The sequence below is a fragment of the Podarcis erhardii genome (assembly GCF_964252035.2).
Source record: "Podarcis erhardii genome assembly, chromosome: 5".
Lineage (NCBI taxonomy): Eukaryota > Metazoa > Chordata > Lepidosauria > Squamata > Lacertidae > Podarcis > Podarcis erhardii.
This window is the reverse complement of record NC_138509.1, coordinates 87,923,565-87,941,782: the sequence shown is the minus strand read 5'-3', so window position 1 is coordinate 87,941,782 and position 18,218 is coordinate 87,923,565. Positions and strand designations below refer to the sequence as shown.

General features: G+C 42.7%; 1 protein-coding gene across 9 annotated transcripts in view; it reads right to left on the bottom strand.

The window, feature by feature from the left end:
* Positions 1–18,218, bottom strand: part of NLGN1 (neuroligin 1) — a 643,369-nt gene that overhangs the window by 287,305 nt on the left and 337,846 nt on the right. For all 9 annotated transcript variants that reach the window (XM_081862315.1, XM_081862314.1, XM_081862318.1 and 6 more), the window contains one exon: positions 4,760–4,912. In XM_081862315.1, the coding sequence (XP_081718441.1) occupies positions 4,760–4,912 (153 nt within the window). The remainder of the gene's footprint in view (positions 1–4,759; positions 4,913–18,218) is intronic.

Below are 18,218 nucleotides of genomic sequence, written 5' to 3'. Positions count from 1 at the left end.
CTTCCTGATTCATCACTGCTGTGTTTCGTATCACAGAGTTGACAAAGGTATGGTGGTGTTTAGGGATGTCATGAGATCTCAATAGTTCAAATGTGAACTGCTCTGATTGATTGCTCCTGGAAGTGAATCAGGGCCATACTTACCCCAGTCCCAAGGCTGCCTTCCTTATCACTGAAGCCACCATTCTGCTGGCTCAGGAAACTTACCTCAGGCAATGGAAATGCAAAAGCGGTGCCAGTTGAGGTGGTAGTTGCAGAAAATATTTTAAGTTGGGCTTTTTTTCCCCTTGAGACCTGTTGAATCTTCAGTGATTATTTAAAATTGGATTGCTAAAATCTGACATAGCAAAAAAAGGGGGGTTGCAGTTCTCCTGGCAGTATCTATTGAGCTCATAATGAGTCAGGGCAGAAATGATAAGTGATGGCTGTTATTTCTTAAATCACCAGACTGTAGAAGTGGTAAGAAAAAAATGAGCTGTGATTTCTTTTCAAGATTGTCATGATAAGAGTTACCCAGCAAGATTAACCCTGAGCCACAGAACAAGAAATCAGAAATATTATAGGCCAGTAAATATGTTTCCTCTCACATCACAGAGACAATTTCAACTTGTTAAATGGAAAACTGATCATAGATCTAGCTAGATATCTAGATATAGATATAGATATAGATATTGATATACACACACCTCCTGATTAATCAGGACCCCTATCCCTATTAGCACATATGTAATATTCTCATATAAATATTTTCATCTGTCCATTTTTACTTGTCTTTATAACAACATTTTACTTTTTTATGATCCTGTTTTATGTTTCTATGCTATTTTTCCTGCACATTTGGGGATATTTAAATCACAAGTTATTTAGGAATGCTTATAAACAAACAAATTTGCACTGACTCACTGGATCGATGCATTGCAATGGGCCACACATTTCTGAGCATGCTCATAAGCAATTAGGTGTTAAGAATGAGGCCTATCAGGTCTCCAAACCCTCCAAGTATCCCTATATTACAGGGACTTCCATGATTTAGAGAAGTCATCCCAGTTCTGATTTGATCCTGGGATGTCCCGCTTTTCCTTAGGACGCCCTTCTTTGCATTGGTGAAATGTTGGAGGGCCTGGAGCTATCCAACCCCTGAGCTATCTCAAGGCAATCCTGTATAAGGAAGGTTTTTAAACAAATGTTAAATGATATTTTCATATACGTTGGAAGCTGCCCAGAGAGCTGGGGCAACCCAATAAGATGTGTGGGGTATAAATAGTGAAGTTATCAGTATGGAATGGGATGTCCTTATTTTCACTGAAGAAATGTTGGAGAGTATGAGTTTCTGAAATCACCAACCAGCCTGCCTTGCATGTGGTCTCCACATCTCAAGTGTAAGTTAAATTCAGAAAATGGAGAGGGGGTAGTGCTGGCGTTGAGTCCATGATGGCCTGGGCCTGAAATTCAACACAGAGATACGGGTTTTAATCATAATGGTGTTAGGGAGAACTCTTGAATTCATCACTACAAATTCCCCCTTTCCAGTTTTTGGCAGCAACAAATGGATACTTGATCCGCTGAGCCAGAGAAAACATGTGTTGTGTTGGCTCACTGACTTTGTCAATGTCTTGTGGATTATTTATCATGGCGCTCGCGCTCTCTCTCTCTCTCTCTCTCTCTCTCTCTCTCTCTGTGTGTGTGTGTGTGTGTGTGTGTGAATGATTTATATACTGCTTCACCATCAATACGTATAGGCAGTTTACAAAATACATACGTTAAGGGGACTGTAGGTTGAGTGGTTAATGTGCATAACTAGCCATTGTGCACATTCACCCATTTTCATGGATAATGCGCACATCATCTTTCTGTGAAAAGAAAATTGTGCACATCTCACAGGCTTGGGAAATCTGCATGTATGGACTGAATTTTGTACATTCTCTGGCCATTGTGCATAATACCCAACTGACTTTGGATAATGTGCATATTTTTGACATCATTTTTGTACATTCTCAGGTTGCATATATGTGCATTATGCACATTCTCCTGTCACCATACATAGTTTAAAAAAATAATGTTTTTTTTCCTTCTATTTCTTGTTCAGAAGTGTGCAGTCTGCTCTCCTCAGGCCCACTGTCTAATCTTACATGGTCCACAACATGAAGAAGAAGAAGAAGAGTTTGGATTTGATATCCCGCCTTTCACTCCCCTTCAGGAGTCTCAAAGCGGCTAACATTCTCCTTTCCCTTCCTCCCCCACAACAAACACTCTGTGAGGTGAGTGAGGCTGAGAGACTTCAAAGAAGTGTGACTAGCCCAAGGTCACCCAGCAGCTGCATGTGGAGGAGCGGAGACGCGAACCCGGTTCACCAGATTATGAGTCCACCGCTCTTAACCACTACACCACACTGGCACCACATGCCCTCCTGCTGGATCAGCCAAGCAGTAAGAAAAAAGGGAAAGGGAGAACTAAGTAAAATTCAACTGTTTTCTGCAGTGCAGCAACCTTTTCACCACTCTCAGATGTTCCCTAGTGAGCTGAGCAGCACAAGAGGATTCTCCTGGCAGTATGTATGTACACACACACACACACACACACACACACACATTGGGGGAGGTGAATAGACTGTATGCTGAGACCCTTCTATTCCCTGGATCCAACAAGTGTTAAAATATAAGCCAGACCAGTTTCCTGATGAGGTGATCCCCTGGGTAATGGGCCACCAAGGGGAACAAAGGAAGTGGATCTGTGTGAGATGGAAATGAGTGCTCCCCATCCCTCACCTGGCTGGCACTTAGAAAAAGACAATGGCAAGAGCTGAGAGTTAAATGATGTGAGCTACAGTAGAAGCAAAGCAGCAAAAAGGCAGAGAGAGAGAGAGAGATGTTTGGTTTCTGTTTGAATCCAAGGTTTTGGCTATGGGAAAAACAAGACCCTCTTGGAGTGTTAATGCTGTGAATCCCTCCATTGTAGGCTCTGGTTGTATATATGTGTAAATAAACCATATATCATAAAGACACCACAGTCCCCACTGTGCCTCACTTCCAAAGGGAACACAAAGTGCCAGAAACCCCTGGAATATCACACTACTCACAGATTGGGGTGGCATGCAGCAATGCGCGCATGCACACACGCGCACACACATTCAGAGGCTTCTTCCCACAACTCAAGTCTGTGATGGATGGATAGACAGACAGATTAGATAGGCATTATGAAAGAAATTACAGGTATTTGATTGCCCACTCCACCTAATAGATTAAGATTGTATCAGGTGGGTGCTCTTTAAATAGAATTGCAGCACAATATACTCACACAAATCAGGAACTGGAAACATATGCTAAGCAGAAAGAGGATTTTGCATACCGACAACAAAAGTGAATTGTAAATTATTGCACAACATAGCCCTAGAGATTCCAAGTCAATATTTAATTGCTCTGAGAAAACAATGAAGACACCAGGTAGGCTATGTGAAAGTAATCTGATACAAATCATAGCAGGGTCTGGGCATTGAACATTGTGTCACACACAGCTATTAGATTGCACTGTTCCCTGTGCAAGTGGAAAGGAGAGGACTGTCAGGCGAAGCAACAAAAATTATACCATGTTTCAAGGACTGGAGTTAGATTGCATTCAAAGCCAGAGATGAGCAGGAACACCAAAGCAAGTCAAATTCATTTTCTTGACAGTGCATCATTTTTTTTAATCGCCAGGTAAAAGCAGCAGATTGATGCTCCCCACTCTCCGGGAGTTAATAACAGAGAATTAAATGGAGCAGCCAGAAAGACGGGTTCTGAAGAAATTAACTTATGATACAGCAAAAAGAGTCTTCTCTTAGAGCTAAGGTAATTCACAGGCAAACCACAGTTTACAAACCTGTGGGGCAAACCACAGTTTCTAAAACACACCACCTCTTGCCCAAACATTTCTGAGTCTTTATGGGTAGATGCTCCTCTCATGCTTCCACAAAAAGGTGATAACACCGTCAGATGCTAGAATTAAACATGCATTACGATGTGCTTCTGCAAGAAATATTCAGAAGAAAACAACCTCTCTCTTTGCCAAAATCAACAACAGCTAAAAACACTCCGAAAGCTCCAGACTAAAGCATAAAAGATCTTAACTCTTCTAACCTTTTGCAAACATCAGCTAACTAAAACATGGCTTTTCATTGAAATGCATTTACCTGTGTGATATAAAACAACACTAGCATAATGCTTCTTTGCCCCCCAAGCACAGAGCTTCAAAATACCTTTTCCTCCACAAGCTTATTTTATCTGGAATTTTTTTTAACTAATACACTTTCCACTTAAAAGGTGTCAGACTAAATTCAAAATATGAGAAGGTGGAAATTGGCAGCGAATAACATTTCCCAAACAATCTTACTATCCAAAAGTCCGAAGGAACACAATAACCCTGTCAGCGCAATATCCAGACGTTTGTCACATCACAAACAGAAACAATTGCGTCTCAGTCAGTGCTTGCCATTTGCTCTAGATCCCTCTGCACAACTAATTACTGTAATACAGGATGAGTGCAAGCGACAAAGCAGCATATCATTCTGAACATCTGCACTCTGTTTCTGTCTTCAAAGAGGAGTATAATTGCACGTTAGGCTGCACAATAACAAATTTGAAATCCACTGAATGCAATCCTTTCCTCTTTTAAAAATAAGAAGCCTCTCCCTTTTTTTAAGGCAGAAGAACTTGCAAATTGTCTTCTAATCGATAGAAAGAGTATTGCACAAGGCAAGAACTATTTAAAATCTGAATCTTTCTTACCAAGTACCCCAAGCCGGTAGTTGACGGTGATGACTATCACATTGCCATAGCTTGCCAGCACACTGCCATCATATAAATTTCCAGTGCCTTCCATGTAGGACCCTCCGTGAATATACACCATCACAGGTTTGGGCCCCCCACTATCTCGAATGTCTGGAAGAAAAATATTGAGAAGTATGTTATCCCGAGAACATTGTGATGCACATGAAAGTCCTAGTTTGTTTCCTTTCTACCCCAAGCTGTTATTTATTATTTATTTTTTTGAAAAGTGTTCCCCAAGCAACATATGTGAATTATGACATCTTGTACAACATCTATCTCTGTAATGCCTAATAAAGGATTGGAGATACAAATTATAACATCGTTTCCTAGAGGAATTTTGAGCACACACACAAAATATGACGGCCACCACTGGATCACATGAAAGTTACAAAGCTTATGACTCACTTTTTTCCCAGTTTGGGAGCAACTGCGATCCTTTTCAAATGAGGTTTAGCATTTATATGGATTGTGTGGTTTTCCTTTTGTATAGCCATTAGATTAACCATGGCAGTACAATGATAAATCTAAAAGTTGAATGTCTACTTTTGGTTGGACTTTCTTCTGTAATGTTTTATTCTGGCTTGTTTCATTTGATGTTTTAATGTAGGTTGTAAACCGCTTTCAGATTTTTTTTCCTTTAAAATTTAAAGCAGTATAAAAATAAAAGCAGCAGCAACAACAAAAACCTGTCTGAGAGGCTGAAGAATCCTTGCGCTCTAAATGTCAAAACCAGGGGGTTGTGTATCAGGATATTTGGGGGTTCTGATGTTTTTAGGGGGCTACTATTAGGATGCATATTCTGAAGTGTAGAAAAACTGCCTCACCCCACCCCCAGTCCCGCAAGCTCCCAGCTTCGGCATCGCTCTGGCTCCCGTTCTGGGGGCTGGGGGGGGGAATATATTTTTTCCCTTTATTTCCCCCCCCCCAAAAAATCTAGGTGCGTCCTATGGGCCGGTGCGTCCTATAGGGCGAAAAATACGGTACACTAGAAGCACAAGGATCCTGACCAGTAGCATATCTCATTCAGTACTGAAAACTGAGCATTTCCTACTTACATTAAGTAAGCAATTACTGGTGGTTTCAGTTAATTAATTAATTAATGGAGTGGTATGCCTATTAACTCATCACTGGTAACACCCCAGGTAAAGGTAAAGGTAAAGGGACCCCTGACAGTTAAGTCCAGTTGTGTATGACTCTGGGGTTGCGGCGCTCATCTTACTTTACAGGCCGAAGGAGCTGGCGTTTGTCTGCTCCGCAGACAGTTTTTCTGGGTGATGTGGCCAGCATGACTAAGCTGCTTCTGGCTCAACGGAACATCGACACCAGAGCAGCGCATGGAAACGCCGTTTACCTTCCCACCGGAGCGGTACTTATTAATCTACTTGCACTTTTGGGTGTGCTTTCGCTTTGGCAGGAGCTGGGACCGAGCAACGGGAGCTCACCCTGTCACAGGGATTCGAACTGCTGACCTTTTGATCAGTAAGCCCAAGGTTCAGTGGTTTAGACCACAGTGCCACCTGTGTGCCTAACAACCCAGGGTTACCCTTGAAGACAGTTTGGACACTACAGTTGGTACAGTGTGCCATGCTCCAACTAGTCATGTGAACCATGAGGAGAGTAATAATAATAATAATAATAATAATAATAATAATAATAATAATTTTCCCCAGCCACTCTGGGTGGCTTCCAACAAAATATCAAAATACAATAGTCTGTTAAACATTGAATGCTTCCCTAAACAGGGCTGCCTTCAGATTTCTTTTAAAAGTCTGGTAGTGTTTTTCTCTTTGACATCTGGTGGGAGGGCATTCCACAGGGCAGGTGCCACTACAGAGAAGGCCCTCTGCCTGGTTCCCTGTAACTTGGCTTCTCGCAGCAAGGGAACTGCCAGAAGGCCCTCGGCACTAGACCTCAGTGTCCGGGCAGAACGATCATATCATTCTGGTTTCGAAGGCTCTGTCAGTGTGCTAGCAAGCCCAATTCAAGGTCTTGCTATTTGCATATTAAGCCCTGAAAAAATTGGGGTCCGAAGAACCTGAGTGACCACCTTCCATGCTACCACTTGACTTGGCTTTTACAATCAGCAGGTGATACCCTGCTCATGGCCCTGTCCTGGGCAGAAATCAGGATGAAAACAACATGACACAGGGCAGTATAACAGTTACACGCATCTCTGTTTATCCAGACATTTAGTTCTTCATTCTTCTATGCCAGGAGTGTGGTCCCTTATTTAAACATGTGGTTGCTGTGCTATATTTTATGATGATGCATTGATCTTCCATTTTTTTTATTTAATGATTTATTGTAGGTGGTTGTTTTAACGATGTATTATGTGAAGCTGTCGTGCGCTCCAGAACATAAGAACAGTGGGATAGATAGGTTTTTATTTCTCTAAATTGCTTATTTTTCTAATCTAAAGTTCTGCTCTCATTTCCATGTTTACAAAAATAAAATTAAAGTCCTCGTATGAATTGCTCAGCACTGTAATGCAAAGTTCTCCAAATGTAAACGTTTGTTTGCAGCGTTCCCTAATAGACACCTTTTTTTGCAAAGCAATTTTCCCTAAAATAATGCATCTGTAAGTTATTTTTGCTAATATATGCATATCTGTGGACATTTTACTCCAGTGCATGCATTTTTGCACATATTACTTGGCTGAAGAACTGCATTGCAAAATTCAGAGATGTATGGATTTCGAAGGATGGTTGTGTTTTGGTTCTTGTTTTAATCACTGCTAGATTGGTTGGGATACAAAGATAGATAATGCTCCACATTCATGTTTCCAGCTTAATTTCAGAAGGGCACTTTGCTTGCCTATGGCATGTTTGCATCCAAGCCTCACAATGAGGCAGGCGGCTTATGGATTCGTTCTCGTTCCTTCCAAGCACAGCTATTGGTGGCTATTTACCCAAAGCAGAGTATTCTGAATTTTTATTTTTATTTTTGCTTCCTTCTACATATGCAAAAGTGAAGGAAGAAATAATAAAATATTAATATGGGGATCGCTAAATGACTGTTCGCAGCAGAAACTGTACGTGGCTAATTGTATGCTTGGAAATTGTTTAAGAATTCATTTTTAATTAAAGTCACAGAGCACCAACTGTGAATAGTAATGAAATTTCGGTGGCAAAAACATGTACATATATGCACACATAAACTGGGGTAATTCAAGGGAAATTGGGGGACGGACACACACACACACACACACACACACACACAGCCATACATTCCAATATAAAGCAAAGTTCAAGGTATAAAGGATTTTTTTGAATAAATTCAGCCTACATAATGCCTTTTTTATGACTTCCTTCTGAATATTATGCTCCGAAAGGTTAAGGACAGGCAGTACTGCAAACTCCTCTCAATTTATCCACATGCCACGGCAGATAAGAATAGAGATGATATAAATTTTCTCCACACTGCACTGTCAAAGATCTCAGCACTGACCTACAGGAAATCCACTTCTTTTGTGAACCATGAGATGGTTTCCCCCCCACACCCTCTCTCAGTAAGTGTGAACATTTACTCTCAGTCTTGCATTTTCCCCAGTAATTTGGCAGGAGATGTAGGCAACATTCAGATGTTACTGAGCCCTCAGGCTCATGTGGTGTTATGTCTGAATAGACTTTGCGAAATTAATCCGTGCCTTGCCACTCCCAAAGGACTTTAGGGATGCTCTGGAAAATTCGATTCCATCTTTTCCCCCTGAGATTTTGAAGCTCCAAATTGTTCGGTCTTGTTTCTGAAGTGGAAAGAAAGCACTAAGAACAACCCCTTGTTCTGCCTTCACTGCTGGAGGCAAAGTACCTCTGAATATCAATTGCTGGAATTCACAAATGAGGAGAAGGCTGTTGCACTCAGGTCCTGCTTGTGGGCTACACATAGATCATTGGTTGACCATCATGGGAACAGGATCCTGGGCTAGATTGGCCTTTGCCTGATCCAGGAGGGCTCTTCTATGTTCCAGTGTTGTTGTTGTTGTTGCTGCTGCTGCTGCTGCTTGGGGGAGAAGACCCCCTTCACATGACCGGTTTACAAACACACATTGACAAAACACCACACAAAAGCAAACTGCAATTGTGCATAAGTTCACATTAAGTTTGGGCTGTTTTGCAGAGATGTATTGAGGCACCTGTGTACATTGGTAACCAGCTAAAGGGGAAATGCAAATTACCGTATTTTTCACTCTATAAGACGCACCAGACCATAAGACTTTGGAGTTTTTGGAAGAGGAAAACAAGAAAAAAAATATTCTGAATCTCAGAAGCCAGAACAGCAAGAGGGATCGCTGTGCAGTGAAAGCAGCAATCCCTCTTGCTGTTCTGGCTTCTGGGATAGCTGCACAGCCTGCATTCGCTCCATAAGATGCATAAACATTTCCCCTTTTTAGGAGGGAAAAAGTGAGTCTTATAGAGCAAAAAATATGGTAATTGGATTAACTGATACTTGTTGCAAAGAACATGGAATTCAGGAGGAAGAGCAGGGGTGGATGGAAAACAACTCGTTCCAAAAGAGCTACACTGTTGCCATTGTTGAATCATGGAGCTTTTTCCATATAATGCTGATTATAATAATAATAATGAGCTGGGAAAGATGGAATTAGAGTGGGAAAATGGGACGGCAGAGCATTAATTTCCATTACTGAGCTTAATTATTATGGCAATATTTGCAAAGTTATATTTCAATTTCTGTGGGGAGATTTCAGGTTTTTAAGAATGTATTTATTTTTATTAATGGTTATTGAAACATTATTTTATTTTAAATGTATTTGCTGGAACATTTATTATTTGCCAGTATTGTTGTTACTGGGTCTTTTATACCTAGTATATTGTGAGTTGCCTCAAAAGCAATTTCTTTTGAAGAAAGGCAGCATATAAAGTCTAATGCAGCCTTCCCCAACGCGATGTCCTCCAGATGTTTTGGACTACAACTCCCATCAGCCCCAACCAGCATGGCCAATGGTCAGGGATGGTGGGAGTTGTAGCCTAACATCTGGTCTGATCCAATCAGGAGGTTGGGGCAGTCTGTCCTAGTCTAATAGTTAAGGCTACACAAGTAACAGAATCCTTAGGTGGTGAGATGGAATGGACCACTTCGCACTGTAGCTAGGTCATTTATATTTGTGAATGCTCCCATATTGGGAAAAGAGAGCATGGGGAGCAGGTAGGTTTTCTCAGAAAAGTGGTGGATAAACGTTGCTAGTAGTATTCTAGTCAAGATATATGGCATGCTTGCAGGATATGACCAAAGAAGCAAAACAGGAATAGTATTAGGCTCAAGAGCAAGCAGAAAGAAATGGTTCAAAATCAGGTACCGTATTTTTCGCTTTATAAGACGCACCAGACCACAAGACGCACCTAGTTTTTAGAGGAGGAAAACAAGGGGAAAAAAATTCTGAATCTCAGAACCCATAACAGCAGGAGGGATCGCTGCGCAGTGAAAGCAGCAATTCCTCTTGCTGTTCTGGCTTCTTTGATAGCTGTGCAGCCTGCATTCGCTCCATAAGACGCACACACATTTCCCCTTACTTTTTAGGAGGGGAAAAGTGAGTCTTATAGAGCAAAAAATACGGTACATCCAGGAAATCAGAGCTTACTGTGAGATGCTGCTAACTTATTAAATTTGTTCCTGTTACCTCTTTCAGAGGCTGCTGGGGGTCTTGGACCATTGATGCAAGGGGAGCTCTCAGACGTAGCAGTGCATGTCCCAATTTAGCAGATCATGAAAATTATAGGCAAAAAATTACCTAAGAGCAACTGGAACTTTTAGAATTAGGTATAGGCTCCTGGTTCCTAGCAGAGCTGGGGGCTGGCTCTGCATCTCATGTTCAGATCCACTGCTGAAGAATGCAGCAAGGTTGCTCCAAGTGACAAAGGCTGGAAGCAGATTGAAGCCTTTTAATCCTCTGCCTCCAAGCTACCTCCTCCAGACTTTACCCCCTTGAGAGAATTTCAGAGCAGTGAAATAACAACCTCCTGGACTGAAGAAGGGCACTTCTCCTTGGTTCCATGGCCTCCTTCCCTGAATCAATGATGAGAAGTGGGAGATATCTGGATGTTGAGGATCAGGAGAAGGCGACTTAAGAGGTTCATGCTCTGATCCAACAGGCCCTGGCAGCAGAGGCGGATTTAGGAGATCATGACCAGTTTCGTCGCAATGGACATGGAGCCGTGGGAGCACTGCAGAAGATGTGCCAACTATGATTTAGAATGGAGCACAAGAGGTAGGGGGGCACCAAATGATGGTGTTGTACAGGCCACCATTGGTCTTTGAGACCCCAAGGTCTGCCACTGCTGGTGATTTCTGAGGTTCTTCTGTGACAACCTTGGGCATAGTGGTCTTCTTATCTTCAGCTGTCAGCTCAGAGCCCGGAACCTGGCTCAGCAACTTATTTGTTTTTTGTTTTTTTTAAGAATAATTTTTTATTAACCGACCAATCACATCAAATCAAACCAAATTACATAAATTCCAAATTACACAGCCGAATTTTACATTTTTGTTGGGGGTACCCATATTTCAAGTTCTGAAGGGGATCCAATCAACTTCTTGCTTCTTACTGCTGTTTTAATGTCCACAAATCTAACCTTATGATGTTCACAGTACTATCCAGTCCTTTCTTCTTGTTTTTCCACATCTCTTGTTGTTATTTTCATATATTTTTCCTTTCTCTTTGTGACCTCTGATAGTCTCCACAAGCTGGTTAGACAGTTTGTAATCCTGCGTGGATATTATTATTTTTTATCCAGCAGCCATATCCAGACGTTTTCCATGTAATATCACTTCCATACATCAAAACAGTCTTAGCATCATTAATCTTCACCAATCTGCCTCCTTTCTCAAAACCTCTGAGGAGATTCACCAGAAATGCAGTCTGAAAACAAGTCCGTTCCTTCTCTCGGCTATAAATCCTTTGGCAAGATGGCGACTCTGAATTAATTGCTGCGCCATTCCAAAAGCTCTTATTGTTTCTCGATCTCCATAAAGCATACTTTTGGTTAAAGTTTATCTGCACACAGACCTTAATCATCCTGCTTGGGTCAGTTCAACCGACAGTTCTAATGAGGAGGGGTTCTTGGTAAATCACATAGAAGGAAAGTAAAAAAGGTTCCCCCACCCCATTCAGTCCCGTTGTCAACATACCCAGCCTTTGGTGTATCTTCATCATAAAATATTCCTGTTTCTCCAACCCGTCGTCTTCTTTCGCAGAGGTCACTTAAATTAGCAGACTTCACTCCCCTTCTTCACTTGAAATATGTGCATTTGCTTCTTTTGTAATTAATTATTCCAAATTGCTGCAGCTAGTGCGCAATCAGAGACAGCGTCCAGGAGAGCCGAGGTCCACACGGGGGCATTCTGCCTAGGGCCCTCACCCCCTTCTTTCGAATTAGGGAGTGATTTATGGGCACAGCAGGCAAGGGCAGTGTTCCCCATTTCCTTGGGGCAACAAGGGAGGCTGCCTACTCCCATAACAGCCTCTTAATGCCCCGTGTGGGTCGGAGAGATGGTATTGTCGGCCATCTTCCAATGCGCCCCCCGGCTCAGCAACTTATTTGGTGCCTCTTCATCTTCAAGCTCTGTGTCTGGATCACTACTGGACTCAGAGGTCATGACACTGCCTGCTGGACAAGTTGTGTGTCCTCTTTCTAAATTACCAACACTACAGTGGTACCTTGGTTCTCAAACGCCTTGGTTTTCAAACGCCGAAAATCCGAAAGTAAGTGTTCCAGTTTTTGAACATTTTTTGGAAGCCGAACATCCGATTCGGCTGTTGGATATTGTTTCCGGGGCTCCTGCACTAATCAGAAGCTGCACCTTGGTTTTTAACATTTCAGAAGTCAAACAGACTTCCAGAAAGAATTAAGTTCGAGAACCAAGGTAGCACTGTATTTGGCGCTTTTGTTTTTGCTATTTATTTTGCATTTTTGTTTTTGAGACTTTTTCGGATAATTTGCTTATGTGACTGTGTGGAACCCAGTTCAGCTACTGATTGATTGATTGATTGATTGTGGGACTGTGGGAATCGATAAAAGCCCCCAATCCAAACAATGACTATCATCAGTGCAGGTAAGGGGGGGGGGGAAATTATCATCTACAATCCTGTCTTCTTTATTTTATAGTACAGCACATTGATTACTGCTTTCATTTTATGGATCAATGGTCTTGTTAGATAGTAACATTCACGTTAAATTGCTGCTTTAGGGGTTGTTTTTAAAAGTCTGGTACAGATTAATCTGTTTTTCATTACTTTCTATGGGAAAGCTTGCCTTGGTTTTGGAACACTTTGGTTTTGGAAAGGACTTCCAGAACAGATTAAATTTGAGAACCAAGGTACCACTGTATATATAATTGAATGGGGGGTTATGCAGGGGAACACTATTAGACTTTCTTTTCTTTTTTTAAGGAAGCTGCTGAAGAATTTCCTAATTAAACTGAGACAAGCGTTCTTGTATAACTTACCTGCTGCTGGAAATGTGGGCTAGACAATGGAAATGCTGACAGCCCCTTCATTGCTTATAATTATATGGGGAGCTATTTTCACGAAAGCTTTGTCAGGATTTATTCTCCCCATACTTTCAAGTGTTACCAATACAATTATGATAATTCGGTGCAAGCTCTGTCTTTGTCAAGTGGGGGCAAAAACATAGCTAATGGCAAAACTGAAAGCACAAATCATTTGAATTTTTAAACCAGGAGGTTCTTCATGGGCATACAATGGGGCGCTAAAGCCTTTTCTGTTTATGCGAGATCATCTTTCGCAATATAAATATGCACTTGAAGCCTGCAGCGTGGAAAGTGGCAGGCTCGCCAGTGCCACCAACTCCTTCTTGGACTTTATTGCCACACCAACATTTTCAGGTCACCCTGGGCAAAACTTGGTTGATAATTCGAAGTACCAAATTCACTCATCATGCCAGGCATGTATGTTGGGGTGGTCCATCTGAATATGGCCTTGGCGTGTTAAACAGTACAGTGGTACCTCAGGTTAAGTACTTAATTCGTTCTGGAGGTCCGTTCTTAACCTGAAACTGTTCTTAACCTGAAGCACCACTTTAGCTAATGGGGCCTCCTGCGGCTGCCGTGCCACTGGAGCACGATTTCTGTTCTCATCCTGAAGCAAAGTTCTTAACCTGAAGCACTATTTCTGGGTTAGCGGAGTCTGTAACCTGAAGTGTGTGTAACCTGAAGCGTATGTAGCCTGAGGTACCACTGTACAGGCAAGGCTCAACTGCACGTGAAGGGGAGAGCAAATGTGGTACAGTTGTGTACAGGATCAAAACTGGGGAGATTTGGGACTAATCCCCTAGTCGGCAGTGATATTGGCCCAGGCTGTAATCCTAAATGTACTAAGGGCTGTCTTAAGCATATCCGGCGCAGTGGTGCAAAGTTCCCCCTGGTGCTCCCCCTTTCCCAGAGTTTTTTAGGGAGGACGGCGCTGCCGGTGGGGCTGGAGGAAGCAGGCAGTGGCTGGAGGGTGGCTCCTCTGGTGGGAAAGAGGCAAAGGCTGGACGTGGCACCCCCTGGCTCAGCTGACCGCTTCGTGCCATGGTGGCTACAGCAGACGGAGGCTCCGGGCATGGCGCTGCTTCGGTACGGCATGGCGGAGGTGGGCGAGGGCGGCGAGCTGATGCCAGGAGGTGCCACGTCCAGCCTTCGCCTCTTCCCTGGCACCCTCCAGAACATGGTGCCCTAGGGCCCCACGCCACTAGCCTCTATGGGTAATACGCCCCTGTAAGGGGAAAACCCATTGAACACAGACAGATTTGCTTCTGAGTAGTACTATTTAGGACTGAACTCTCCATGAACATGGGCAAGAAGCGAGTGCTGGATAAGCAAAGTCTTATCTAGTTCAGCACCACTTCAAGAAAAGGTTAGAAATGGAGGGTGCCAGGATAGGGTTCTCTAAAATTGTCAATGGTGGCAAAGAATGTTGAGCAAACCCCCCTGCCCCATTGATTAGAGTTTCATTACTCTGTGATAGGTAAAGGTAAAGGGACCCCTGACCATTAGGTCCAGTCGTGGCCGACTCTGGGGTTGCAGCGCTCATCTCGCTTTATTGGCTGAGGGAGCCGGCGTACAGCTTCCGGGTCATGTGGCCAGCATGACTAAGCCACTTCCGGCGAACCAGAGCAGCGCACGGAAATGGCATTTACCTTCCCACCAGAGCGGTACCTATTTATCTACTTGCACTTTGACGTGCTTTCGAACTGCTAGGTTGGCAGGAGCAGGGACCGAGCAACGGGAGCTCACCCCGTCATGGGGATTCGAACCACTGACCTTCTGATTAGCAAGTCCTAGGCTCTGTGGTTTAACCCACAGCGCCACCCGCATCCCTTACTCTGTGATATATTACTGCTAATAATTCCCATGGAAAAATACAAGCGCTGTCCATGGTAAGACAAAGAAATTGATATAGTTACTTTTCCCACTTTGTTGTTGTTGTTACGAAACTAGAGAGCTACAGATCATTAGGCTGTAATGTGCACTAGGTGCCTTTGGGGTCTTCTGAAAGAAAAAAAAAATGAAAAATGATCTAATTAGAGCTGGGTCAGTGGTAGAGCCCAAGGTTTCACTGTTGCATGGATTGGGAAAAGTTGGATATGGGTAGTGATAAAATGGTTAAAAAAAAAAGTGGAAGGGAACATTGAAAGGAAAACGGTTCACCTATTATTATTACAGATGTGGTTGAAGTACACTTCATAGCTGGAGAGGTGCTCTGAAATTGGCTGGAAATATGATATCTCTGAGTGATCTACTGATATGGATTTTATTACACCATTGGATTTATGCTCCTTGAATTTGCTAAGCAGATTTATTCAGTTTCCTTCCTGTCACATTTTGTGATTTATTAGCTCATGGTTTCATTTCTCCTTGGGAGTCAGACATTCCATTTTCAATCTCTCAGGGCAGAACCAGATGTTACAAAGGGAAGAGGCCCACTAATGAAAACACTACACTGCCTCTCTTTTCCCTCAGTAACATATGGGTGTGACATCACCATGTGCGCCACATCCCCCAACTTTGTGAGTAGTAGTGTCACATCTAATGTCTAAATGCTAGCTTCACTTCTCAGTCAAAGTGACATGGCAAACTTGCGACCCTTCAGGTGTCACTAAACTACAACTCCCATCAGCCTCAGCTAGCACAGTCAATGGTCAGGGCTGATGGGGGTCAATACTGAGGGCTACAGGTTCCCCATCCCTGTCTCAAATTGTAGGCAGGGGTGCACATGCGCAAGCTCCACCTCCAATGTCCCTGGGCACTCAGGGTTTTACACACACACACACACCCCCCAATAAAATAAACTCATGGACCCCTCTCAGAATCTGATGAAAGCTATGGAGTGGCTGGGGAAATCCAGCCAGATGGGCAGGGTATAAATATATTATTATTATTATTATTATTATTATTATTATTATTATTATTATTGTTGTTGTTGTTGTTGTTGTTGTTGTTGTTGTTGTTATTATTATTATTATTATTATTAATTATGGATCTCCTCCCCATAAATATGCACATGAACACAACATTTTTGCACACAATTTTATTGCGTGGAGGGGGAAATTTGTGTCTGATTCATAGACCCCAGAAGCCCATCCATGGACCCCAGGTTAAGCACTTATGTTTTGGATCTTCTCACGGCAATTGGAAACCCTGCTAAGACGGTGTGTGTGCCCTATCCACAGTTTAAGGCCTTGTGTGTTCAAGCAAGTGCAGTTTACATTTTCCATTCCTTTCAGTGCAGTGGGGTAGGAGAGATGGGGAACAAATTCACATCCAGCAACCAATGAGCCCCTTTGGTTTCAGATAGTACATGGGTAGTTGTTTTATAGTGTACTACTACTTTTTTTTTTAATCGTGTGCCATTCTTGGGCTTCTCTATTGCTCTCTCTCCTCACAACAGGTTTCTAATTTAATTTAAGAGGCTCCAGGGGCAAAGAAAGAAAGAAAAACCCAACAGAGGGAGCAGGGAAGTTTACCCACCTCAGATCACCATCTTACTCAAATGGTCCTCTGTTGTGGGGGGCCTTCCCCATATGCAGCTTTTGCTCCTGAAGACTCTTTAATTTCTCCCCTGTTCAGTGTTAACTAAATGGGGAGAGCTTTAACTGGCTGCAGGGACAAAAACTGGGTGGGGAGAAACACACTGAGCTCTCATGAAGGATCCTTCAGGTAAACTGATACATCTAGCTGAAAAGGCTTTCAGAACATCCTCATATATTTTTTTGTTCCTGAAGAACTGCCAAGTCATCCATTACATTTTGAGAGAGATGCATTTTGGCAACTGGAAGCCACACATGGTGTCAGAGCTGTCAGTGTGCTCCGCCTTTGGCTGCCAAAGACCCACAATCCCTGGCTTACAGAAGCTTTCTCTTGGCCACGAAATCTCTGTTTCTCTTGCTGCTCCAAAGCCTTTCTCAGGCACGGAAGTCATGCCTCCTTCTCTAGCTCAGACTGAAATCCAAGTCCTGGAATTATTTTGGAGCTTTGATGCAAGGTTCACAATCCTTTGAACTTAGATTCCAGACGGAGCCCTTGAAAACTTCACTAGGATACCTAGTTTTAATGGGAAGGGTGGTTTTCTATGACAAGCTGAGATGCAACATAACTCATTTCATAGAAGCTTATGAACTGTGCCCTGATTCTTACCATTCTGTCACTGCCTGCCGAAGCTGGATTTGAGCTGATAGGCTTGAATGTTCAGCTCTTTCAACGAATGAAAGGTACTGATTAACTCAACAGATTTTTAGCTATTAGAGCCTGCCCTAGCAATTATGTGGCAAATTAGGAAAGCTCCAAAAGGTCTGCTGTGTAAATAGCTGGGGTTTGAAACTATTTCTCAAAATTATCTGTGAGTAACACAGGCTTTTCCAGTTGCTAATTGAATAAAAACTGTGCTTATAAACCTCTAAGTGTTGCATTGCATGGTATGCTTTTATTAATTTCTCGTTATGGCAGGGGACCACTATATTTATGTAAGAACTGCCATCTCTAGAATGTTAAAAGGGTTGCAAAGACACCCAAACAACATGTATCAGAATATGTGTGTTGGGGAGTAGAGGGTAGATGTTCATGAATGAAAAGCAGTGGACAATTTGATGAAGCAACCCAAAAGCGATGTCTTTTCCACATGCAAATGTGCCTGTTTTACACCTCATACTAGAGCAGGCCACATTTAACCAATATTGATGTATAGTGGCCAGAAATTTGATAGACCTACAGTGGTACCTCAAGCTGCAAACGCCTCAGGTTGCAAACAGTTCAGGTTACAAACTCTGCTAACCTGGAGGAGTTACCTCGAGTTGAGAACTTTGCCCCAGGATGAGAACAGAAATTGTGCCGACGGGACAGCAGCAGCAAGAGGCCCCATTGGCGAAAGCACGCCTCTAGTTAAGAACAGTTTCAGGTTAAGATTGGA